We start from the raw sequence: 25526 nt of genomic DNA, 5'->3' as shown, positions 1-25526 counted from the left end.
AGAGTGTGACATTTAACACAGAACCCTGTGGGATACCGTGCTCCCAAATCTGAGGGGTACTGAGTGAAGCGACAACTCTAAGCCAGAAGAGCTGGTGAGATAAAAACTCTAAGATAAAAATTGGAAGGAAGTCATGCAAGTCCCAGTGATGGAGGGTAACTAAAATGTGATGGCACCAAACATTGCCGTACATGCCTCATGTAGATCAAAGAAGACCGCAACAAGGTGCTGGCAGTTAGTAAAAACCTGTCAGATTACTGTTTCCAATCTGAGTAAATGGTCATTGCAGACCGTCCTTCTCGGAAGCCATACTGATACGAGGACAAAAGGCCCTGAGATTCGAGTACCCAACATAATCTGAAGCTAACCATCCGCTTGAGCACATTACAAAATGCATTTTTCAGGCTAATTGGGCAGTAGCTGTCTAGAGACGTAGGGTTCTTCCCAGACTTAAGGACGGGGATAACTATACTGTCTAGCCCTTGCTACAGGAAAGTACCCATGAGCCAAATGCGGTTGAAGACCCTGAGGAGACATTACCTGTGGGGAACGTCCAAGTGTCAAATCTTCTGGTTGTGGATGGAATCTTAATGTGGGGCCATGCCACGTGAAGAAGTAAGAGCCTGCAGTAATTCCCATTTCGTGAAGGGTTCATCATGGGGTTCAGGGTGGTGCGGGTTGGAACAGAGGAGGTCTGTTCGATCAGCATTTCCATCGGAGAACGGTAGCAGTATAGGAAGAGGACGCTGGTGTTGTCACAAAGTGTGTCACGAGGTGTTCTGCTAGTTCCAATGGATCAATGTGCAGAGCACTTCGCAGGCTAAGACCTGGATAGTTGACTGTCGCTGGTGGCCCAGAAGGCTTCGGAGCTTGGACCAAACCTGTGATGAAGAGGTATATGTCCCCAGGGGGAAACATAGTGCTCCCAACATTTCTTTTTACTCTGCTTATAAGGTAATGAGACGCTTAAAATCGAGGAAGCTGGTCTGTGAAAGGTGTCGTTTAAATCACTGCAGCACCCGTCGGCAGTTCTGGACAGCGATTGCTACATCCTTTGCCCACCACAGTACCGGTCCATGACAAGGGGGCCTGTGGATAAGGGGACAGCAGTGCCAGCAGCATGAAGAATAGTGGCAGAGACGTCTAGCATGACTCCATAACAGCAGTTTGAGAGGGAGGTATCGAAGCACACAGCAGATGTATATAAAGGGCCAATGGGCCCTGCCAAATGCCGAAAGTGGGGCCCGTCTGCCTGGTGGCAGCAAGAGAACAATAGAATCACCAGAAAGTAGTCACTGTCATCCAGAGAGCAGGGGAGGAGATCATGAGATTGATAACAGTAAAAGTGCCACGAGTGGCACTGAAGAGACTAGGGGAATCATTATTGAGGAGAGACAAATCGAAGATTGTAATAAGTTGATCAATTAGGAGACCCCTACCCATTGAAGTGGCACTCCCCCACAGTGGGTGGTGGGCACTGAAGTCCCCAAGGATGAGAAACAGGGGCTGGAGTTGCTGTATTACACTGCTGGATGGGCCCTACCCTATGACGGGCCCGACTCCTGATGCTGCAGAAGTTGGGGCCAGCTGTGGATGATGTGGGCCAGCACAAGGTGCAGTGTGAGGTCGCGGTGCTCAAGCGGATCTTGACATGGGAAGGCCATCTTTCCACGACACCAGAGCAGGTCGGGGACATGTGGGCGGTGCACCTGCACGTCGCCTTCGACAGTGAGGCCCTCTCCGAGCCTGCTGCCATCTGGGGATAGCACCAGTGGGTTGCCGACACCAGTGGTCTACTCTCTGGGCACAACTTCATCAATGCCACCCGCCCCTGCATCAACACCTTTCGACATCTTGGTGGAGCCCCATCTTCGAACATTGGACGGTCTCCGCATCATTGTGGTCAAAGACGGCCTGCCTGCAGAGTCGATGCCCAGATAGTCAGCAACCACCTCCGATTTGACTGGTGCCACCAGCACAAGGCAGTGAAGTACAACACACTGTCGGCCATCTTGAATTGGAGGAGAACATGGTCCCCACAGTCCGTGAGCGACCTCCTGAAGCTAGGCCTTAAGGTGCGAGAGTTCTCCATCATCTTGTCTGGGGTGCTGACGTCGTACTGTGCATCGTTCAGGATCTTTGAGCGAAAGACAGTACAGTGCCCGATGCCCAAGGCTGGTGCTGGGTAGAGCGCTGGCTTCTCTCTCCCTGACTCCTGGGGTCTGTCACAGGAGCAATAACTATTTTCATGTTCTTGTCTTATTTTGTAAATTTGTTATGTTTATCCCTCTATGTAATATATACATTTGGAGTGTGTTGCCAAACGTAAGCTCCCACTGTGGTGGGGGTACTGGTGAGCTACTGTACCCCTATGCACCATTTTCATTTCAAATATGTATGAATTATTCCTTTTGGAATAAAGACGGCTTTAAACGGTGCAACATAAGGAAGTGGCCTACCTGGAGAAAGGTCGACACTGCAAATGGTGATTGTCAGAGTCATTGGAACTCTAACCGCTATTGCTTCCAGGTTGGTATAAAAGGGGATCCAGTCACTAATGACATCGGACAAACTGTAGACCCCGCCAGATGCTGCCCGGGACCAGTACGGTTCTGACAGAATGCCCAATAACCATGAAATTTTCGAGACCGGTCATCACAGAAGCATGTTTCTTGAAGGGCATGACAGAATGTAGAACAGGAGGAAACAAGATGATGTATTTCCAGTAGGTGATGACAGTCTCTGTTGCAATCCCACTGGATGACAGTGTGATGAGAGTCCAGGTTAGACATAAAGAAGCCGAGAGGAGGTAACGTTACTCAGTCAGTGGTCATCACCGACAAGGATGGAGTGACAGCCATAAATAAGATGTCAGACTCAGGTTGCGAGGGGGGAGATGGAACGTCCAGGGGCTTAAGTTTCTTCTTCTTCTCTTTTGGAGGTGGAGGAGGGCAGGGTACAGAGGGAGTACAGGCGTCAGCAAGATTGTGGTAGGAGGCTTCCTACGTGAGAGAAGGCAGGGAGAGGGGTCTTGGGTTGGGTGGGGGGGGGGGGGTGTAGGGATCATCACCAGCAGGTGCCGAAGGGGGGGCTACCGGGTGGGATGTCATGGGAACTCCAGTGGTGGGGGAGGGGAGAGGGAGACGGAGCTAGGGTAAGGAAGAGGTAGAAGAGGAAAAGGATGTAACGGAGGCAAAGTGACACTGGATGGAGTCTCTCATATTTTTGGCGAGCCTCAGCATAAGACAGGCAATCCTGGGACTTGTATCCTTGGATTGTGAGTGAGGGGAGTGGTGGTCATGACAAATGACACACACAGGTGGTGGAACACAGGGGCTTCCTTCATGCAATGGGTGGCCACAGTCAGCACACAGAGGGTCTGCCATACAGTGGGAAGACATATGCCCAAAACGCAAGCACCGAAGGCACCTCAAATGTAGGGGGATGTAGGCTTCACGTCACATCTGTAGCACATAACCTTGACTTTCTCAGGGACGGTATCCCCCTCAAAAGCCAGAATGAAGGCGCTGTCTCTGTGACCCTTCTGCACATGTCGAACAAAATGAACGCTGTGTCGCTCCAGATTAGCCTGGAGTTCCTCATCAGTTTGCAGGATGAGGTCCCTATGAAAAATCACTCCCTGGAACATATTCAGAGATTGGTGAGGGGTAATACACACTGGGATATTGCCAAGATGATCACAAGCACGAAGAACTGCAGACTGGGTGGCAGAAGAAGCTGTGATCAACAGGGAGGTCGGCTGCATCTTACTGAGAGATTTCACTTCACCAAACTTGTCCTTGATATTTTCCACAAAAAACAATGGCTTTGTGGCGGTGAATGCGTACCCATCCGTCCTAGTACAGACGAGGTAGCAGGAAAAATCTTTCATCCCAAGACGGAGAGCCTGGCCCTCCTCCCATGGTGTAGCCGAGGAAGGGAAGACTGCTTGGCCATACACAGCAGTATTCAATGATCCTTCACCATTTGAAGAGATGACCGTTCGATAATGGCGAGATTTTTGCAGCTTGACATGCTTCATGTACCAACCATCTGCACTGATACCACTCCAACCTCACGGGCAGCACCTAGCCACAGCAAGGGCTGTCTGGCATGGTGGCCACTGCTGCGAGTTCCGGTGCTCCAGGAAGACATGTAACCATTCCTTGGCATACATGGGAAAGGAACAGCTCAGGTATCAGTAGCGTGATATCTGTGTTGTCAGGGGGCTCAGTCAAGCCAGATGGGTACATAACAGCCTCTCCCCTCCCCTGTGGGAGGTCATCCGAAGACCAGTATCAGTTGCAAAGCGATTTAGAAAAGATTGCTGTATGGTGTGGCAGGTGGCAGTTGACACTAAATAACGAAAAGTGTGAGGTGATCCACATGAGTTCCAAAAGAAATTTGTTGGAATTCGATTACTCGATAAATAGTACAATTCTCAAGGCTGTCAATTCAACTAAGTACCTGGGTGTTAAAATTATGAACAACTTCAGTTGGAAAGACCACGTAGATAATATGGTGGGGAAGGCGAGCCAAAGGTTGCATTTCATTGGCAGGACACTTAGAAGATGCACCAAGTCCACTAAAGAGACAGCTTACACTACACTCGTTTGTCCTCTGTTAGAATATTGCTGCGTGGTGTGGGATCTTTACCAGGTGCGATTGACGGAGGACATCGAAAGGGTGTAAAAAAGGGCAGCTCGTTTTATATTATCACTTAATATGGGAGAGAGTGTGGCAGATATGATACGTGAGTTGGGATGGAATTCATTAAAGCAAAGACGTTTTTCGTCGCAGCAAGATCTATTTACGAAATTTCAGTCACCAACTTTCTCTTCCGAATGCGAAAATATTTTGTTGAGCCCAACCTACATAGGTAGGAATGATCATCAAAATAAAATAAGAGAAATCAGAGCTCGAACAGAAAGGTTTAGGTGTTCGTTTTTCCCGCACGCTGTTCGGGAGTGGAATGGTAGGGAGATAGTATGATTGTGGTTCGAGAACCCTCTGCCAAGCACTTAACTGTGAATTGCAGAGTAATCATGTAGATGTAGATGTAGACTGGCTACATGTGGGGTGAGCTAGCAGAGTGCAGGGGGTCTGCAATGGGGAAGGAAGGGGGGAAGAGGAATTCACACTTAAGACGCTAGGGAGGTGTTTCTTCCCCAAATGGTTCACACCAAAAACAGAAAATTTAGAAATGGAGGTCAAGCCTCAAGCAGGGACCTAAACACCAGACAGGATGAAAGAACAGGCAGAAGGAACAAAATTGCAAGCAATACAAATCAGAACACCGAGAGAGGAGAAGGAGGGGGTAATAGGGCTCCGTGTGCACCACACACACACACACACACACACACACACACACACACACACACACACACACAAATTGTGAGCCCCGGGTGGGAATCCAGGATCAGAGTATAGGATGGATACAATACTGAAGGAAAGTAGTGGAGACAGTGAAGTGTGTTAGAGGTGATATACCATACGGGAAAGCAAAATTTCTAGTTCAAATAGTGAAGTGGGTTTACAATGGTCTTTACGCCTGGAGAAATGGAAAAAGTGTGGTTCGTTTCTCTTTGCATGTTTTTTTGCTAGCATGTGTTAAGTGAAACCATCTGATCCAACATCAGTAGAAGAGGCTTTAGTCTCAGCTCGCAGGCACAAGTGGAGTACAGCCATGGAGTGGGAGATGAGTAGCCTAAAACGCTACAATACATGGCAACCTGTTGACAGATCAAAAGCTGATCATGCAGTAGAGAGTAAGTGGGTGTTTACTACAAACAAAATCAGAGGTGAGATAACTAAATTTAAAGCAAGGTTAGTAGCTCTGGGCTATAGCCAGATATTTGGAGTAGCTTACAAGGAAAGCTACAGCCAAATAATGAGATAAAGTAGCAATTGCAGTACTTAGGGGATGGAAAATCAAACACAGTGATGTAGAAACTGCTTATCTTAATAGCCCCATAAGTGGCAGCATTTTCATGGAGCAACCAAAATTGTTTAGCGTGGTGAATAAAGTGTGTTTAGTGAATAACAGTTTGTATGGACTTCACCCCCCCCCCCTCCCCCATGCACCATGGACCTTGCTGTTGGTGGGGAGGCTTGCACACCATAGCGATACAGATGGCCATACTGTAGGTGCAACCACAACGGAGGGGTATCTGTTGAGAGGCCTGACAAATGTGTGGTTCCTGAAGACGGGCAGCAGCCTTTTCAGTAGTTGCAGGGGCAACAGACTGGATGATTGACTGATCTGTCCTTGTAACACTAACCAAAACGGCCTTGCTGTGCTGGTACTGCCAATGGCTGAAAGCAAGGGGAAACTACAGCCGTAATTTTTCCTAAGTGCAGGGAGCTTTACTGCATGGTTAAATGATGTTGGCGTCCTCTTGGGTAAAATATTCCGGAGGTAAAATACTCTCCCATTCGGATCTCCGGGTGGCGACTATTCAGGAGGACGTCGTTATCAGGAGAAAAGAAACTGGTGTTCTACAGATCGGAGTGTGGAATGTCAGCTTCCTTAATCGGGCAGGAAGATTAGAAAATTTAAAAAGGGAAATGGATAGGCTAAAGTTAGATATAGTGGGAATTAGTGACGTTCGGAGGAACAAGACTTTTGGTCAGGTGAATACAGGGTTATAAATACAAAATCAGATAGGGATAATGCAGGAGTAGGTTTAATAATGAATAAAAAAAAATAGGAGTGTTGGTAAGTTACTACAAACAGCATAGTGAACGCATTATTGTGGCCAAGATAGTAACGAAGCTCATGCCTACTACAGTAGTACAAGTTTATATGCCAACTAGCTCTGCAGATGATGAAGAAATTGATGAAATGTATGATGAGATAAAAGAAATTATTCAGGTAGTGAAGGGAGACGAAAATTTAATAGTCATGAGTGACTGGAATTCGATAGCAGGAAAAGGAAGAGAAGGAAACATAGTAGGTGAATATGGATTGGGGGTAAGAAATGAAAGAGGAAGCCATCTGGTAGAATTTTGCACAGAGCATAACTTAATCATAGTTGGTTCACGAATCATAAAAGAAGGTTGTATACATGGAAGAATCTTGGAGATTCTAGATGGTATCAGATAGATTATATAATGGTAAGAGAGAGATTTAGGAACCAAATTTTAAATTGTAAGACATTTGCAGGGGCAGTTGTGGACTCTGACCACAATCTATTGGTTATGAACTGTAGATTAAAACTGAAGAAACTGCAAAAAAGTGGGAATTTTAAGGAGATGGGAACTGGATAAACTGAAAGAACCAGAGGTTGTACAGAGTTTCAGGGAGAGCATAAGGGAACAATTGAGAGGAATGGGGGAAAGAAATACAGTAGAAGAGGAATGGGTAGTTCTGAGGGATGAAATAGTGAAGGCAGCGGAGGATCAAATAGGTAAAAAGACGAGGGCTGGTAGAAACCCTTGGGTAACAGAAGAAATATTGAATTTAATTGATGAAAGGAGAAAATATAAAAATGCAGTAAATGAAGCAGGCAAAAAGGAATACAAACGTCTCAAAAATGATATTAACGGGAAGTGCAAAATGGCTAAGCAGGGATGGCTAGAGGATAAATGTAAGGATGTAGAGGCTTATCTCACTAGGGGTACGATAGATACCGCCTACAGGAAAATTAAAGAGACCTTTGGAGTAAAGAGAACCACTTGTATGAATATCAAGAGCTCAGATGGAAACCCAGTTCTAAGCAAAGAAGGGAAAGCAGATAGGTGGAAGGAGTATATAGAGGGTTTATACAAGGGTGATGTACTTGAGAACAATATTATGGAAAAGGAAGAGGATGTAGATGAAGATGAAATGGGAGATATGATACTGCGTGAAGAGTTTGACAGAGCACTGAAAGACCTGAGTCAAAACAAGGCCCCGGGAGTAGACAACATTCCATTAGAACTATTGACAGCCTTGGGAGAGCCAGTCCTGACAAAACTCTACCATCTGATGAGCAAGATGTATGAGACAGGCGAAATACCCTCAGACTTCAAGAAGAATATAATAATTCCAATCCCAAAGAAAGCAGGTGTTGACAGATGTGAAAATTACCGAACTATCAGTTTAATACGTCACGGCTGCAAAATACTAACACGAATTCTTTACAGACGAATGGAAAAGCTGGTAGAAGCCGACCTCGGGGAAGATCAGTTTGGATTCCGTAGAAATGTTGGAACACGTGAGGCAATACTAACCTTATGAGTTATCTTAGAAGAACGACTAAGGAAAGGCAAACCTATGTTTCTAGCATTTGTAGACTTAGAGAAAGCTTTTGACCATGTTGACTGGAATATTATCTTTCAAATTCTTAAGGTGGCAGGGGTAAAAGACAGGGAGTGAAAGGCTATTTACAGTTTGTACAGACACCAGATGGCAGTCATAAGGAGTCGAGGGGCATGAAAGGCAAGCAGTGGTTGGGAAAGGAGTGAGACAGGGTTGTAGCCTCTCCCCGATGTTATTCAATCTGTATATTGGGCAAGCAGTAAAGGAAACAAAAGAAAAATTCAGAGTAGGTATTAAAATCCATGGAGAAGAAATAAAAACTTTGAGGTTCGCCGATGACATTGTAATTCTATCAGAGACAGCAAAAGACTTGGAAGAGCAGTTGAACGGAATGGACAGTGTCTTGAAAGGAGTATATAAGATGAAAATCAACAAAAGCAAAACAAGGATAATGGAATTATGGAATTTAGTCGAATTAAGTCGGGTGATGCTGAGGGAATTAGATTAGGAAATGGGACACTTAAAGTAGTAAAGGAGTTTTGCTATTTGGGGGGCAAAATAACTGATGATGGTCGAAGTAGAGAGGATATCAAATGTAGACTGGCAATGGCAAGGAAAGCGTTTCTGAAGAAGAGAAATTTGTTACCACTGAGTATAGATTTAAGTGTCATGAAGTCGTTTCTGAAAGTATTTGTACGGAGTGTAGCCATGTATGGAAGTGAAACATGGACGATAAATAGTTTGGACAAGAAGAGAACAGAAGCTTTCGAAATGTGGTACTACAGAAGAATGCTGAATATTAGATGGGTAAATCACATAACTAATGAGGAGGTATTGAATTGAATTGGGGAGAAGAGAAGTTTGTGGCACAACTTGACAAGAAGAAGGGACCGGTTGGTAGGACATGTTCTGAGGCATCAGGGGATCACAAATTTAGCATTGGAAGGCAGCGTGGAGGGTAAAAATCGTAGAAGGAGACCAAGAGATGAATACATTAAGCAGATTTAGAAGGATGTAGGTTGCAGTAAGTACTGAGAGATGAAGAAGCTTGCACAGGATAGAGTAGCATAGAGAGCTGCACCAAACCAGTGTCAAGACTGAAGACCACAACAACAACAATGGACTTCACTATGCAGGTAAGGACTGGAATGATTTTTTTCTGCTCTGTGAGGAAAAAGTTAGGTTTTTAACATTGCGAGAAGGATCTTTGTGTATTCTCCTCTAGTCATTTGATCACTGAGGTTCATATTGATGGTGTGGTTGTAACAGGGGAGGAAAAGAGGATTGAAAAATCCAAGAATGTTTTGAAATCTCATATTAGCATTAAAGAAATGGACGAGATGTAGTTTATTTTAAGACTTCAGATTGAGCTGTCTCAAGGAAAAGTGAAATTAGAACAAACCAGTTACATTCAGCAAACACAGCGAGTTAAAAATGCATGACTGCAAGGGCATAGCTACACCAAGTAATGACAACCATTTTGGCGAAGATCAGAATGACAAGCCATTTGATCAAAAATTGTACCAAAAGGCAGTGGATTGTCTGTTATATACGTCCACATGTATTCTATCTATATTGCCTTTATTGCAGGAAGGTTGAGTCAGTTCAACTCTAAACCAAGTATTTCTCATTGGACCAGAGTAAAAAGGGTGTTCTGTTACCAGTATCTAACTAAAGATTTGAGCTTATGTTTCAATGCCAGTTGTTGTGATCTAAGTGGGTTCAGTGATACTGACTGGGCGAATGATCCATATGATAGTAAATCCATAACAGGGTATATAATTTTGTTAGCTGGAGCAGAAATCAGCTGGAAGAGTAAAGGGTAACCCATTGTAGCCACCTCTGCAGCAGAAGTTGAGTACATTGCAATATTCGACATGTAAAGAGTGAAATGGTTTGTAGACTTTTTAAATGAGATCAAGTGTTCTGAATTTGTTAAGACTACCACTTCAGGTCAATGCTGACAACACAGATGCCACTGAGATTACCAAGAAAAAAGGGTGTATCAGAAAAAAAGCAAAAATATCAGAGTGTGCAATCATGAAGCCAGGCAGACTGTCTTGGATGGTTTTCTTAAGTTTGTGTCAACTGATGACAACAGTGCTGACATTTCAACTAAAAGCCTTTGCAGTAATAAAACTGAGTGATTCAGAGATATGCCAGGATCAAAATAAGTATTAGGCCTATTTCACACTGGACTACCTGCCTGTTAAATTTTGCCTCAGCTGTGTTCATATGTTTGATAATGTACCATATTTTTGTAATATGAAACTGATAAGTTATTCTCTTATAATGCCCACCAAGGGGAAGTACTGTAATTAGGTTTACTTAATGCGGTGACCAAGATTCAAATTCAGTGCCTTTTCCCGAGCACTCGGAAGCCAAGGGTTTCTATCGTATGCTTCCCTTCTCTGTATGAGCTTCTTTGGTGCAGTTCAAGTAGGGCAAAAAAATCTCTGTGAAAAGAAAGTAGTGTGATGGTAGTGCCATTCTGTATATTGTATGTGTGTGTTTTCAGTAATACATTTATCAAAAATGGCAATGTGTGGTTTGTAATTCAACTGCAAAACCACATCCATGTGTCAATACTCCCTGCACATGTAAAAATTACAACACAGTCCTTCACTCGCAGCAACTGAAGCTGTGCTCTTACATTGCAACATAACCACATTCCCGAGAAAGAAGACAATATCGATGATAACCTAAATCATATGTAAAGGCATAGCTTGTCATATTCTTATTATTCTCATTATTTTACACACAGCAATTTAAGTTGTGTTCTTACATCCTCGCCCAAAATTACAAGCGAAGGTATAACTTCTTATTCCTATATTGTGTGTATATTAATTCCACACAACTGTGATCCACCAAGAGAAGAATTTCATTTTGATAATATCATCCAAATAGCTTACAACCAGACTCAAAGCCATCAACAATAGAGAAAGTTAGAGAAATCATAAAACTTAAAAATAACAAGGCATCAGGAGAACACAATATAGTTGCTGAATTGTGGAAATGCTTTAGTGACAATGTTATACTATGTCTAGGCCCCTGACATAAATCACCAATGAAATGTATACAATAAACAGCATACCATTAGAATGGACACCAGCATTAATACATCCATCACATAAAAAAAGGAAAGAAAACTGACCCTAACAATTACAGAGTGACCCTCCCCTCCCTTTTGCCTGTGACACATCAGGTCTTGTACATGTCACTTTTAAAGAAAGACAAAGAAATTTTCACCCACAACTAGAAAATTATAAAGCAGGATTTAGGAAGGGAATGTCTTGTGCAGAGCAAATACTAACTATAAAGGATGTGATAGAAATGAGAAAAATCAGAAACTTGAAATATTCGATAATTTTTATAGAGTTTAAAAAGGCATATGACTGAACTGATAAAAATAAATGACATTGCAAAGGGATTCAGACCGGACAATAAAACAACATAAATAACTACAGGAACTTTAACATCGAAGGTAAAATTTATGAGGGAATTGTCAAAATCATTTGAAATAAAATCAGGAGTAAGAAAGGGAGATTGTTCCTCACCTCTACTTTTAAGTTTCACAGTAGAGATGGTAGTGAAAGAATAGAGGAAATCCATCAAATTGTCTAGCTTCTGCGGATGATATGATGTTAATTAGTGGCTCACTGGATGACGCCAAAGAACAAATCACAGAATTACAAAAACAATAGACAAAATAGGATTGAAAAACACACTTTATGACAAATATCAACAAAGTGCCTCCTGCCTGCACCCATAAAATAATCTTAAAATTCACAACGACATGACATCTAAAATAAAATGTTGGATAATGGATAACAAGCAACAGAAAAGTATTACAGCCTTAGAAAATAAAGTAGCCGAACATAAAATGGAATGAGCAGTCCATATGACGAAAAACATATAGGCCCTATAGCAAAAAAATCTTTGTTCTGGAACACAAATTAGGACACTATCAAGCAGTTTTAAGAGGTGCAATACTGTATGCAGCAGAACACTTCAACTAACAAGTTCTTGTGACCTTGAAAAACTGGAAAAAGTTGAAAGAATGATTCTAAGGAAAATATTGGGTCCTCGAAGCAATAGTAATGTTAATACAAATTAAGATCAAATAGAGAGGTCTATCTGAAAATGGAGAATCTAACTGATGCAATGAAGAAAAAGAATACACTTGTATGGGCATACATACCGAATGGATGATAACAGACAAACTACACAGATCTCCAAATTTATTAAACAGCTACAAATACAGATCTGCATGGTTCACCGAAATTGACAACGGCATGGAAAGCACTGAAGTGTGAATGGGCATAATAGATAACAGAATACATGTTTGGAGTAGAAACACAACAGGCAAGATTTCAGAAAAGAGACAGAACTGCAAAAAGGAAGAAAGTGGAACCAGGAAGAAGAGGAGCAACATTCTAGAAGGATGAAGTAAGTCTAGAAGCAACTAAAATGAAACACGAAGACGTAAGACCAAAGTTGATTTATAGTACACTCCAAGACAATTATTTGAATGACAACAAATACATACATGCGGACGCGCGACAACTAAAACGTCTGCTAGGCTCGATATAATTGGCTGACGAGATCACGTGTCCCCTTTTGTGATTGGCAACAATCCAGCAGTCGCCATCTTAATATTAGTGCTCCGAAAGATAACTTGTCGTATTTGTGGATATCGTGTTAATACTTGCGTATCCCAAAAATATGCAGTTTCAATGATATAGCTATTGAAGATCTCGCCGAAACGCGTCGTTTGCTGTACAGATTTGTGGTACTACAGTGGCATAAAGTCCGATAACGGCATATAAAAATGTTATTTAGGTAGTAACGCTCATTTTTCAGTTTTTTTAGGGTCTTTCCGATTTACATGTGTGATGTGTGTCACTGTAACAGCGTTCTTGTGTTTATTGGAGGAGGTATTTATGCATTTTAAGTCTCTGCAAACATTTGTTTTAATTTCATTTGTTTGTTTCCTACTTACATTTGAACTGAATTGCTCTGCAACCTTTCGTTGTTGACGGTCGGTTAACTGATTGGGATAACCACTTGCAATATGCTGCGAACTGTTGTCATCAGTTTTTTGTTGTCGCCGTCTTGTAAGCTCTGACGCACAACACTCCGTTTGTTTACTGTTTACACTTCGGTTATGCGAGTTAGTGTCATCGTTTTGCTCACGAATTTCCATTTGTATAATAGTCTCATTTTCTACATGTTCTACGCTATTGTTAGTGGTTTCTTTAGTTGGGTTTTCAGGACATTTTGGCGTTTGTAATAAATATTCTTCTAATCGTGCATTTGAAGTGAGAACTGTATCTAATTTTGTATTTATTATTGAATTATTGTTTGATAGTTCATTTGTCATCTTGATAAGGCTTTGTACGAGCTCCAATAAATTGACACAATTGTTTACGCAGTTTTCAAATTTTTTTGGTCCATGCGTTTCTTTTCCGCCGAAAAGTTCGATACCTAACCTCTTTTCACAGGCTTCACAATGAAACTTAATTTGCTCGTTTGTACTCGTTACAGCACGAGCTTCACTGCTGCTGATACCTACACAGTCATTGTGGAAGAATTTTCTACACCACAATCCACACACTAAAATTATATCCGTGCTGTTAACTCCTTTTTTGCATATTACACATGACATATTCTCGTCACTTGCCGCCATCTTGGCTTTTAACAAAATAATCTGTTCGAGATCAATAGTGTACATACTAATGTCTTACCATCACCGGAATAATTACGATTAATCGATTGACTGTAATGTATTGCGCATGCCTAATGCGCGATTTTAGTTTTGCAGACAGACACGCTGTGAGGTGGCTTTGTATTCAAGTTTTAGCTTATAATTTGTGGAGGAGGAAATAACTTGAAGTCATCGGAACATTCACGCCAGAAGTGGTTAGCTTTAACGTGAAGGCAAGTGTATATTTTTGTTTATTTGTAACATAAGTCTAGGAAGTGGCAATCTAACTTTTGACAAACCCTCCAAGTCACGGGTTCACTCCTTCCGCTCAACCCAGAACCAGGAGGTCATGATCAGTCATGGAGACAATGCTGCAAATTACTATGAGGTGACAGAAATCGTGAGGTAACTTATAATATTGTGTCAGACCTCCTTTCGCCCAGTATAGTGCAGCAACTCGATGTGGCATGGGCTGTACAAGTCCCCTGCGGGAATACTGATCCATGCCGACCCTATAGCTGCCCAGAAATGCAGAAGTGTTGCCGGTGCAGGATTTTGTACATGAACTGCCCTCTGGATATGGCCTATCAGTGTTCTATGGGATTCATATCGGGCAACCTGTGTGGCCAAATCATTCACTGGAATTGGCCAGAATGTTCTTCAAACTAACGTGAACAATGATAAGGTACAAAGTCATCCATAAAAACTCCATAGTTGTTTGGAAAGAAATGGTCTCCAAGTAGCCAAACAAAATAATTTCCAGTCAATGTTAAGTTCAGTTGGACCAAAGGACTGTATCCATTCCATGTAAACACGTTCCATACCACCATGGAGCCACCACCAGCATGCACAATGTCTTGTTGACAATTTCGTGGGATCTGTACCACACTTGAACCCTAACAGCTCTTACCAACAGAAATCAGGACTCATCTGATCAGGCCATGGTTTTCCAGTCATATAGGGTCCACCCAATGTCATGAGCCCTCTCTGCAGGTGATGTTGTGCCTTTAGCACAGGCACTCCCGTTGTCTATCTGCTGCCATAGCCCATCAACACCAAATTTCGCCATACGGTCCTAATGGATGCATTTGTTATATGTCCCACATTGATTTCTGCGTTTATTTCACACAGTTTTGCTTGACTATTAGCATTAACAATTCTAAGCAAATGCCGCTGCTCTAAGCCGTTAAGTGAAGTCCATCAACCACCGCGTTGCCCTCAGTGGTAGGTAATTACTGAAATTTGGTATTTGTGGCACACTCTTGATCTTGGAATATTGAATTCCCTAACAATTTCTAAAATGGAATGTCCCATGTCTCCAACTACCTCTCTGCATTCAGTCTGTTAATTCCCTTCGTGCAACCATAATCAGGTCATAAACCTTTTCACACAAATCACCTGAGTACAGATGACAGCTTCGCCAATACAGTGATCCATTCTTTTGTATGCAATGCTACCGTCATCAGTATGTTATGTGAATATCACTATTGCACGAGTTTTGTCACCTCAGCATAAGAGCTTTGTTGTAACTCAGGACAGGTGGTCTTCTCAACTTCCATCTTCCAGTCACTGGAGTGGTCCAAGTATTACCTTGGAACCCAGTGTAGATCATTTGTTCCAACATGCATGACAGTCTGCACTTGGTCGCAACCCTTTGTGGCTGGTGGAATTGCTTCTTCAGCATGTTGAATGGACATTTGGACTGTTTGCAGCAGGTGTTCCTTCCCATCCATTGCTGCCGTTTCCCTGAAGATTAATAGACACATAGACACATACCCTTTTGTATTTGCCTCCACTTGACACAGGACACAGCAGGTTCCCCAACAAGTGAAGTGAGTCTCACTGGTTAAGTTTGTTTCAGTGAAAGACAGCACTAGTGGTATAACACAGTGAGTTTTTTTGAATTGGAGACACACAATGATACTTTGTTTCTGAAATAATTTATTGTCCAGCAGATTCACACTAATTTCAAAATGGAATTACCAGTTTTGGTCATCACCATGCATGTTAAGATCATAAAGCAGATGCTGTTGTTCACTGCAAAAACTACTTTGTTTTGAAATTAGTGTGAGTGTGCCGAGCAGCAAATTGTTTTAAACCCCAAGTTCTCTATGGTCACCTATGTCTGACCTATACAGGACACCTAGCCCTACCACTGACACACCACTCATACTGGCTTGTGTGCTTAATTTGTGATATTCATCTGAGTAGTTTCATCTCATAAAGCATTTGCATAGTTTGAGACACTTACAGTTTACACCTACTTAAATAGTTCCTAATTTATCAATTTCTATTGTCTTCTGGGGTATTGTTTTTGCATGACAGTGCAATAAATGCGCAAAGTGTAATTGGAAATGATGTAGAATCATTTTTGTGTTCAATCTTTCACTCTCTGAATCACACTCTAGTTTAGAAGTGCTACAGCTGAAATGTCACCAGTTTATTGCTCTAGTTTTGAAAAAAAAAAAATAATCCATTTCATTCCTCTTCAGAAATCTGGAAAATGTGTTCCCAGAACCAGAAAGTATTTCTTTTGCATTCGAGTGACACTTTTTTTCCCCCCCCCCTAACTACAACATGGTGTCTTTGGCGAGCATGCTCAAGACGGGTGCAGTTTGATATTCAGTTTAGGAAGAGATGCTACCTTTATTTATTTATTTATCCATGGATCTTCTCATAATGTGAGAGGATTTATCATTGTAATACAGTGAAAATAGGTAGCTCAAATATATACATAGAACACATAACTATGTTTTTACAGTGATAGGATAGCTGGTTATCTTCGGCTTTGCTGAAGGAACCAACCCAGTATTTGCATGGCATGATTTAGGAAAATGATGGAAAACTAAAATCAGACAGAGCAAATGCCATCTTCTCAAATATGAGTTCTATGTCATAATGACTGCACTGCCTCATTCAATTGCTCTCTACTGTACAGTGCTGTATCATCAAACATGACTTGCACAAGACAGTTCATAGTATGAAACAAAGTTTTGCACCACATCACTGCGCACACAACTGGCACCTGCTGCTGACTCCAGGACCATGAATACTCTGCCACGTCCCTTGCGCCCCATTCTGTCTGTCCCAAAAACTTATTCCATATCCGTACACATGCTATGAGAGGCAGTCAAATGAAAACTGAACACCCACCACAACTGAACCATGAAAAAGTTTCATTCAGAAGCAATCACCACACATTTATGCGACTGGAAGATGAGATGATCGATTCCTGTTTCGTAGAACGCGGTCAGTCGCTGATGGTTCTACAACCGCACCCACTCTTGCACTTCCTTGTCTGACTGAAACCGGCATTCACACGTCTTTCTTCAGGTTGCCAGTGATTGAAAAATCACACAATAAATGATCTGTGCTGTGCAGATGATGTTGCAGTGTTCCCCTATCAAATAGATGAAGAGTAGCCTTTGTGAAATTGGCATTGTGGAGCCTGGTGTTATCATGCAACTTCAGCTGCAGGAGCCGTCTGCTCGTAGAGTTCCTGGAGTGTGGAACCACAATCAGTGTGCAACACTTTGACAACACTTAGCAGAAAGTACAACATGCCATAAAGTCAAAACGCCCAGAAATGCTGTTGGACGCAATAATTCTGGTGCACGATAATACCCAACCTAACACTGCCAATCAGCTAAAGGATGTGCTTTAGCGATTTGATTCGGAAATGCTGCAGCATCCTCCATTCAGACCGGATTGTTAACTGCGTGAGTTTAATGTCTTTAGCAACCTGAAGAAAGATAAGCAGGGATGTCGTTTTCAGTCGGACGAGCAAGTGCGAGAGAGGGTGCGGTTGTGGATTCGTCAACAGCTGACCATGTTTACAAAATAGGAATTAATTGTCTCATTTCCCAGTGGGATAAATGTGTTGAGGCATTTGGTGAACACTTTTGAATTGAACCGTCCCATGGTTGTATTGTGGTGGGTGTTCAGTTTTCATTTGACTGCCCCTTGTACTATGCCTGTGCACCTCTTCATGTCTTCCCTTCAGCCCATCTAAAAAACAGAGCCAGTGATGAGTGAGGTGTTGAGCTCAGGATAAGCTACTACTGACATGAACTGTGGATCTTAGCATGTGAATTTAATGTAAAAGCATTACATTGTGATCCTGTATTGTTAGGCGACAGGGTGTTGTAATTGTCCCCTTTGGTTATCAACCTCACTCAGAATCCTCTAAATGAGCTTTTGTGTAGTATGCTTACTGTATGAAGTACATTTTAGCTGCCTTTTCAAACAGATTTATTATGGTAATCGGAAATACAGAAGCATCCAATTCCACCCGTCTTCTTTGACCCATGACGCCACAAATATGGCGGAAACGACCACACGCTATGACTCCAATATGGTGCCTATGACGTCATCACGTAAACATGACCACAAACACGAAAATACATTGAAAAACCAACACACACATGTTCCAAAAAAAAAAAAAAAAACCTAATGAAACTAATGGGACAAGTGTGGGAAATTGGGGGTTTTTGGATGGGGACAAAGTAAATATAAACAAATTTAGACACACACCACCATACCAAACCACACAAAAGACCGAAAAAACCAACACAAAACTCCCCAAATTCCACTAAACCAATATCCTCTGGAATCGACAATTCCCTTGACTTATATAGCTCAGCAGCAGCTCCCGATCCCACAAATTGGAATTGAACAACTTCCCATACCGGAAAACCCACAACCACACTTCCTTGAGCCCCCAGGTTCGTGATGTACCCATGTCCGGTTAATGGCTGACGCTACAGATCAGTTTGCATACAGATCAATTTATTTATGAAAATAGAAAGTACAGTCACCAACAAACTTTACATATTCACATTCTCCTTTACCTTTAACCCAAATGAATGCAGACTCATTTACAGATATTTTTCTCTTATTGCGAGTATACAAAGACAATGCCGAAGGCGACATATAAGCTGATTTACCAAAGTCTTTATTTGCAAGTTCTGCCATATGGTACGTACGATAGGCGATAATGTCTCTATCAACGAAACTTTCAAGTCCAGGTACGTTAGGAACTCCCGTACCTCCACGTACAATGGCTACAGTGAGCCAACCATTACCATGATCAAAAGTATCATTAATGTCAATACTAAAATTAAGTCTACAACCACAGAAAACACAAGGTCCGTCGACAAGTGCAGTAGCAGCAACATCTCCACATACAGCCGTCCCTGGTCTGAGACGCCGGAACGTTAAGTATGCCTCAAAATCCGAATAGTTGAAGAAATTTCACTAGAGACAACGCACTGTCCATCATCACCGAAAACTATTGACCTTGTTGGTCATATCCATACCTACCAAAGACATAAAAAAAGCAATTTACCAAAATTCATACACGACAAATAGAAAAAACTACAATAACGTCAAACTACCAAAGAAACTATAATCGTTAACTCACTGAAAAATATTCCGCTGAAAGCACAGTCCCGATACCATGCACGTGCAATGCTGCCACGCAAATGAACCCCATACTCCACGTAACACACTACCCATAAACACACCACCAGAGAGAACCACCGACTGCAACAATACGCCACCTATAAACACGCCACGCATGCAAACTAAACCAAAAACGTCACCTAACACACCACCAGAGAGCACCATTGATCACATCAAAAGTACACCTACAAACACGGCACTCTCACAAACTAAAGTCCGTGCCGTTGTGACGTCACACGCCACAACAGCCTTATGTCACGGGTCAAAGCTGACGGGTGGGATCGGACGCTTCGGTCGACCCTGGTAATCTTCTTGGGCTATTTATTTTACAATTTTGCTCTTTTGAGTTTTTTGTTTGTTTTTCTTTGGTAAATTTAAGCCCAAACTGGCTCTTGTTCCATGATTACACACACGACTATTAGCAAAATACTTCCTAATGTATGTTTTCCCTGATATGCACAACAGTTTGGCAGATGTACAACTTGGTACAGTAAGGCTATCCAGTTTTTTAAATAGTTGTCAACAATGGACACAACTAGTTATTCATACGGTTCTTTTCTGCAGTTTAGCCGGCGGGTCTGAGGCACCTTGTCATGGTTCGCGTGGCTCCCCCACGTCAGAGGTTCGAGTCCTCCCTCGGGCATGAGTATGTGTGTTGTCCTTAGCGTAAGTTAGATTAAGTAGTGTGTAAGCTTAGGGACTGATGACCTCAGCGGTTTGGTCCCATAAGACCTTACCGAAAAGTTCCAAAGTCCCTTTTCTGCAGTTTTCAATGTCCATGTTTTGTGCCTTTGACCTCCAGAATAGAATACCATAGCTGAGAATTCAGTGTACACGGAAATAGTATGTCATGACAAGACGTTGGCTGTTACAAACTGTTGGCAGACCCCTATGAGCATAACACGTTGATGACACTCTTTTTGCCAGTATATTTTTATGTTCATTCTGTTAATTGATAATCAGTATTCATCCTTAAATACTTTATGCTTCTTTTATTCTCTGTGTTCAGTAACGAACATAGCACTAGAACTTTCATTTGGTAGCCCCCACTCCTACGTAAAAAGAAAGGGAAGAAAGAGAGACTATAAATTGCGAAGGGCACCAAATTATGTAGAGTATACCATTAGCTGCACATTGTAGAAGGCGAAAACTGATGTGTAGTTGTTATGACATCACTTAAGCATGTATATGGACATTGTAGCTCACACAAGAATAACTCTGTTCACTCCTTTACAGTGTCTGCTGCAGTGGGAGATGCCTGATGGCCACTATAGTGTGCAGGACCCATTAGGCATCGATAAAGAGGTGAGTCCATCTTCACCTTTGTGGTGTTCTTATGTTGCTGTGGATAACTACATTGTGTTGCATAGAATAGTAATTTACTTATTCTTTATATAAAAATGCAAGATTTGCGTGGAATTCTGAACATATGTTCCAAATCATGTCATAACTTCCTGGAAACAGTTACGAGAACACAATCTTTCTCAATTGCTTATGAATAATAAGGTGCAAATAAAGATAGTCTACTCTTCTGAAAGGTATTATTTAGTACTATGAAAACACTTGTTAGTAAGAAACTCCCTCAGAGCAACTTCTCTTGTGGCCCTTTGGAAACTTGATAAACAATTTTATCCCTATGTCATAGGGACTGGTTTCTGCAACTTTTGTATGATACTGTGCCGGTGATAAATACAATATTTCGTAGTGTTATAAATCTCTACATATTGTACTACTTGTTTTTTACAATTAGTTGTTTTATTTCGGAAGTATACACGGTTTCCCAGGATAAATGCTCAGTATTCAGGGATGTCATAAGAACGGTCGTTCAAAGTAAAAAAGTCTAGGAAACATCAGCTCTAAAATGCATCCCTTAAGAATGATCATCATTCCTTCACCTTTGTTACTGTGAATTAGTTAGTTTCATATTCCATGGTTCATTTGCAGTGTATATGATAATACTATAGAACAAGTCATTTTAAATCCACATCACAATTTAATTTGTAAATATGGCTACATGCTGATCATATGTAATCTATTATTATTGTTGTTATTATTATTAAATATACATATGTGAGTTAATTATTACTACCTCCCCACTTTTCACAATTATAATAATACACTGAAGAGCCAAACAAACTGGTACACCTATCTAATATCGTGTAGGGCCCCTGCAAGCACACAGAAATGCCGCAGCATGATGTGGTGTGGACTCTATTAATGTCTGAAGTAGTGCTGGAGGGAACTGACACCATGCATCATGCAGGACTGTCCACAAATCCGTAAGAGTTTGAGGGGAGGAAATGTCTCTGAACAGCATGTTGCAAGGCACCCTGGATATGCTCGATAACATTCATATCTGGAGAGTTTGGTGGCCAGTGGAAGTGTTTAAACTCCAAAGAGTGTTCCTGAAGCCACTCTGTAACAATTCAAGATGTGTGGGGTGTTGCATTGTGCTGCGGGAATTGCCCAAGTCTGTCAGAAAGCACAATGGATATGAATGGATGCAGGTGATCAGACAGGATACTTACGAACATGTCACCCGTCACAGTCGTATCTAGATGTATCAGGGATACCATATCACTCCAACTGCATATGCCCCACATTATTACAGAGCCTCCACCAGCTTGCACAGTCCCCTGCTGACATGCAGGGTCCATGGATTCATGAGGTTGTCTCTATACCAGTACATGTCCATCCGCTCGATACAATTTTAAATGAGACTCGCTCAATCAGGCAACATGTTTCCAGTCATCAATGGTCCAATGTCGGTATTGATGGGCCCAGCCGACGTGTGAAACTTCGTGTCGTGCAGTCATCAAGGGTATACGAGTGGGCCTTCAACTCCAAAAGCCCATATTAATGATGTTTCGTTGAATGGTTCACTCACTGACACTTGTTGATGGCCCAGCATTGAAATCTGCAGCAATTTGTGGAAGGGTTGCTCTTTTGTTACGTTTAACAATTCTCTTCAGTCGTCATTGGCCATGTTCTTGCAGGATCTTTTTCCGACCGCATTGATGTCGGAGATGTGAAGTTTTACTGTATTCCTGACATTCACAGTACACTTGTGAAATGTTCATACAGGAAAATCCCCACTTCATCGCTACTTTGGAGGTGCTGTGTCCCATCGCTCGTGTGCCGACTATAACACCACATTCAAACTCACTTAACTCTTGATAACTTGCCTTCGTAGCAGCAGTAACCGATATAACAACTGTGCTAGACACTTGTTGCCTTATATAGGCGTTGCCATCCACAGCATCGTATTCTGCCTGTTTACATATCTCTATATTTGAATGTGCATGCCTGTACCAGTTTCTTTGGCACTTTAGTGTATACATCTGCCTACAGAATAGAAGGAGTTGTCAAGGAGAATTTTTTTTTTTTTTTTCAGTTTGTTTTCAAATTTTGCTCCATTTTCTGTCAGACAGTTTGTGTCAAAGGTTGACACAAATTTTGGAAATCAGGGAATTTCAAATGTGTCAGGGAAATTGGAAAAATTTGGGAAAAAAAAACACTGGAAAGATCTTGTTTTTGTCTCAGTAGATGAAATGGTTTGTTTACTGACCTCATGCACCTTCTCTGGCTGGGTGCCACTTTCCTACTCCCTCATTCTTACTGCTTCTTCCCTTCCTACCACTCCCCTCAGCTTGCAGTTAGTGCTACTACCACTTGTTGCCACTAGCCTAGCAACTGCCGATGAGAGGCAGGGAGGCATGAGGAGTGGTTTGTTTGGATACGATTCTCAGAGATTGTTGACGCAGCGGCCGGAGACAGCAGTCATGAATTGTGTCTGATTGTGTGAATGTGTGTGCTCTTGTTTTCTGACAGAGGCTCCGGCTGGTGGCTGAAACTTTAGTTGTGAGTGTGTGATTGTCTTTTCTAGATGCCTGTCTGCAGCTCAGCAATAATCTTCACAGTGAGTTGCTACCTAACCTCATTAGTACTGATTCTGGGAGTATTTGCACAAGTTATCTGTTGCTTGGCTTTATCACTGCAGTCTCCTTTCATCAACATGGTTTCTGTGACACGTGAATAGCTGGCCACATGAGTGGACTCCCACGATGGGCCAAAACTGCGGGCCTTTTCTGCGGGTATCTCTAACGGATTGGGCATGATGATCAAAAGCCAATTGTTTCCCACTAATGTGCAAGTCCTGCCCATCGGATCTGGTCTCACTGATCTACCCACTGGCCGAGTCTGTTTGTGTGTGGCATACTGCAGCGGATTTTCGTGGTTTATCCATGAACCTAGGACTGCAATGCTCCTCGGCAGGCCAGAGGCCGTGGGCAATGGCTTTCAGGAATCGCAGTTGTCTCACCGCAAGCACATTGCACAGTGCGTTATTTTTTAGACATTTTATTTCTTCTAGTACATTTCATGGCATCTGGAAAGTAGTTAATATATTAGAAAATATGGATGATAAGAAGAAGAAAATTGTGGCAGTCACTGGCAGTTTGTACGCTATGTACTCATATATTTCTCAAACGAAAAATCGCACAATCATCTGTAAAATAAAAACCATAACACAATGGGTAACAACCGAGCGAGGTGGCGCAGTGGTTAGCACACTGGACTCGCATTCGGGAGGACGACGGTTCAATCCCGTCTCCAGCCATACTGATTTAGGTTTTCCGTGATTTCCCTAAATCGTTTCAGGCAAATGCCGGGATGGTTCCTTTGAAAGGGCACGGCCGATTTCCTTCCCAATCCTTCCCTAACCCGAGCTTGCGCTCCGTCTCTAATGACCTCGTTGTCGATGGGACGTTAAACACTAACCACCACCACCACAATGGGTAACAACCAAAACTAATGAACATAGTAGAACCAACATTTTATCGGCATCCACCTATAGTGTTGATTTATATAACTCTTCCCCTCCTTATACACTTCTTTCAAGGAAATGCGTGTTTTTGTCACAAAATGTATTATGTTTTATTGAAATAAAATAACAACAATAGTCTTAATGAAACACATATACCATTTGGCTTGCTTTCTCCATCTAAAAGTTCATTACAAAAGATGCTGATGTTAATTTGGTAAGTTACATCATATTTGTTTTTAGATATATTTTTCCCACGTGGAATGTTTCCCAACGAAAGCGTTGGCATGTTGATAGACACACAAACAAACACAAACACACACACAAAATTCAAGCTTTCGCAACCAACGGTTGCTTCATCAGGAAAGAGGGAAGGAGAGGGAAAGATGTGGGTTTTAAGGGAGAGGGTAAGGAGTCATTCCAATCCCGGGAGCGGAAAGACTTACCTTAGGGGGAAAAAAGGACGGGTATACACTCGCACACACACACATATCCATCCACACATATACAGACACAAGCAGACATATTTAAATATGTCTGCTTGTGTCTGTATATTTAAATATGTGTGCTTGTGTCTGTATATGTGTGGATGGATATGTGTGTGTGTGCGAGTGTATACCCGTCCTTTTTTCCCCCTAAGGTAAGTCTTTCCGCTCCCGGGATTGGAATTACTCCTTACCCTCTCCCTTAAAACCCACATCCTTTCATCTTACCCTCTCCTTCCCTCTTTCCTGATGAGGCAACAGTTTGTTGCGAAAGCTTGAATTTTGTGTGTTTGTTTGTGTGTCTGTCGACCTGCCAGCACTTTCATTTGGTAAGTCACATCATCTTTGTTTTTAGATATATTTTTCCTACGTGGAATGTTTCCCATATATATGTATATATATAAAAAAACAAAGATGATGTGACTTACCGAACGAAAGCGCTGGCAGCTCGATAGACACACAAACACAAACACACACACAAAATTCAAGCTTTCGCAACAAACTGTTGCCTCATCAGGAAAGAGGGGAAGGAGAGGGAAAGACGAAAGGATGTGGGTTTTAAGTATTATATTATATTAAGTATTATATATATTCCAACTTATGTCTTTACTTAACCTTGAAATCTCAAAACTTGTCAGGGAAAAATGCTAAAACCTGTCTGGAAATCAGGGAAATAAAAGGGAACTTCACTTGGGGAAACTTTGGCAACTGTGATATCGCTGGAAGTCATTGTACATTCACATCACAACTTAATTTGTAAACATGGCCACATGTTGATCATTTATAAGTTGCTGTTATTATTATTAT

The 25526-nt window shown here is 42.0% G+C and overlaps 1 protein-coding gene and 1 long non-coding RNA gene across 9 annotated transcripts in view; one reads left to right on the top strand and one right to left on the bottom strand.

Moving 5' to 3' along the window:
• The window catches only part of LOC126210129 (myoneurin-like), a 128423-nt gene extending 114500 nt beyond the window's left edge, over nucleotides 1-13923 (bottom strand). For 2 of the 4 annotated variants that reach the window (XR_007540609.1, XM_049939276.1), the window contains exon 1: nucleotides 13245-13923. Coding sequence is in view for 2 of the 4 variants with exons in the window: in XM_049939276.1 (XP_049795233.1) it covers nucleotides 13245-13910 (666 nt within the window). In the remaining 2 variants the exon portion in view is untranslated. Of the gene's footprint in view, nucleotides 1-11799; nucleotides 11999-13244 lie in introns of those variants that run through there. The other 2 variants (XM_049939277.1, XM_049939279.1) reach the window with 2 other exon arrangements.
• LOC126210130 (uncharacterized) overlaps nucleotides 12915-25526 on the top strand; it is a 34221-nt gene continuing 21609 nt past the window's right edge. For 2 of the 5 annotated variants that reach the window (XR_007540613.1, XR_007540612.1), the window contains exons 1-2: nucleotides 12915-13084; nucleotides 20649-20717. This is a non-coding gene — a long non-coding RNA (uncharacterized LOC126210130). Of the gene's footprint in view, nucleotides 13180-14204; nucleotides 14355-20648; nucleotides 20718-25526 lie in introns of those variants that run through there. The other 3 variants (XR_007540610.1, XR_007540611.1, XR_007540614.1) reach the window with 2 other exon arrangements.

This window comes from Schistocerca nitens, chromosome 10, assembly GCF_023898315.1.
Source record: "Schistocerca nitens isolate TAMUIC-IGC-003100 chromosome 10, iqSchNite1.1, whole genome shotgun sequence".
Taxonomy (NCBI): domain Eukaryota; kingdom Metazoa; phylum Arthropoda; class Insecta; order Orthoptera; family Acrididae; genus Schistocerca; species Schistocerca nitens.
This window is presented reverse-complemented; position numbering and strand designations above follow the sequence as displayed.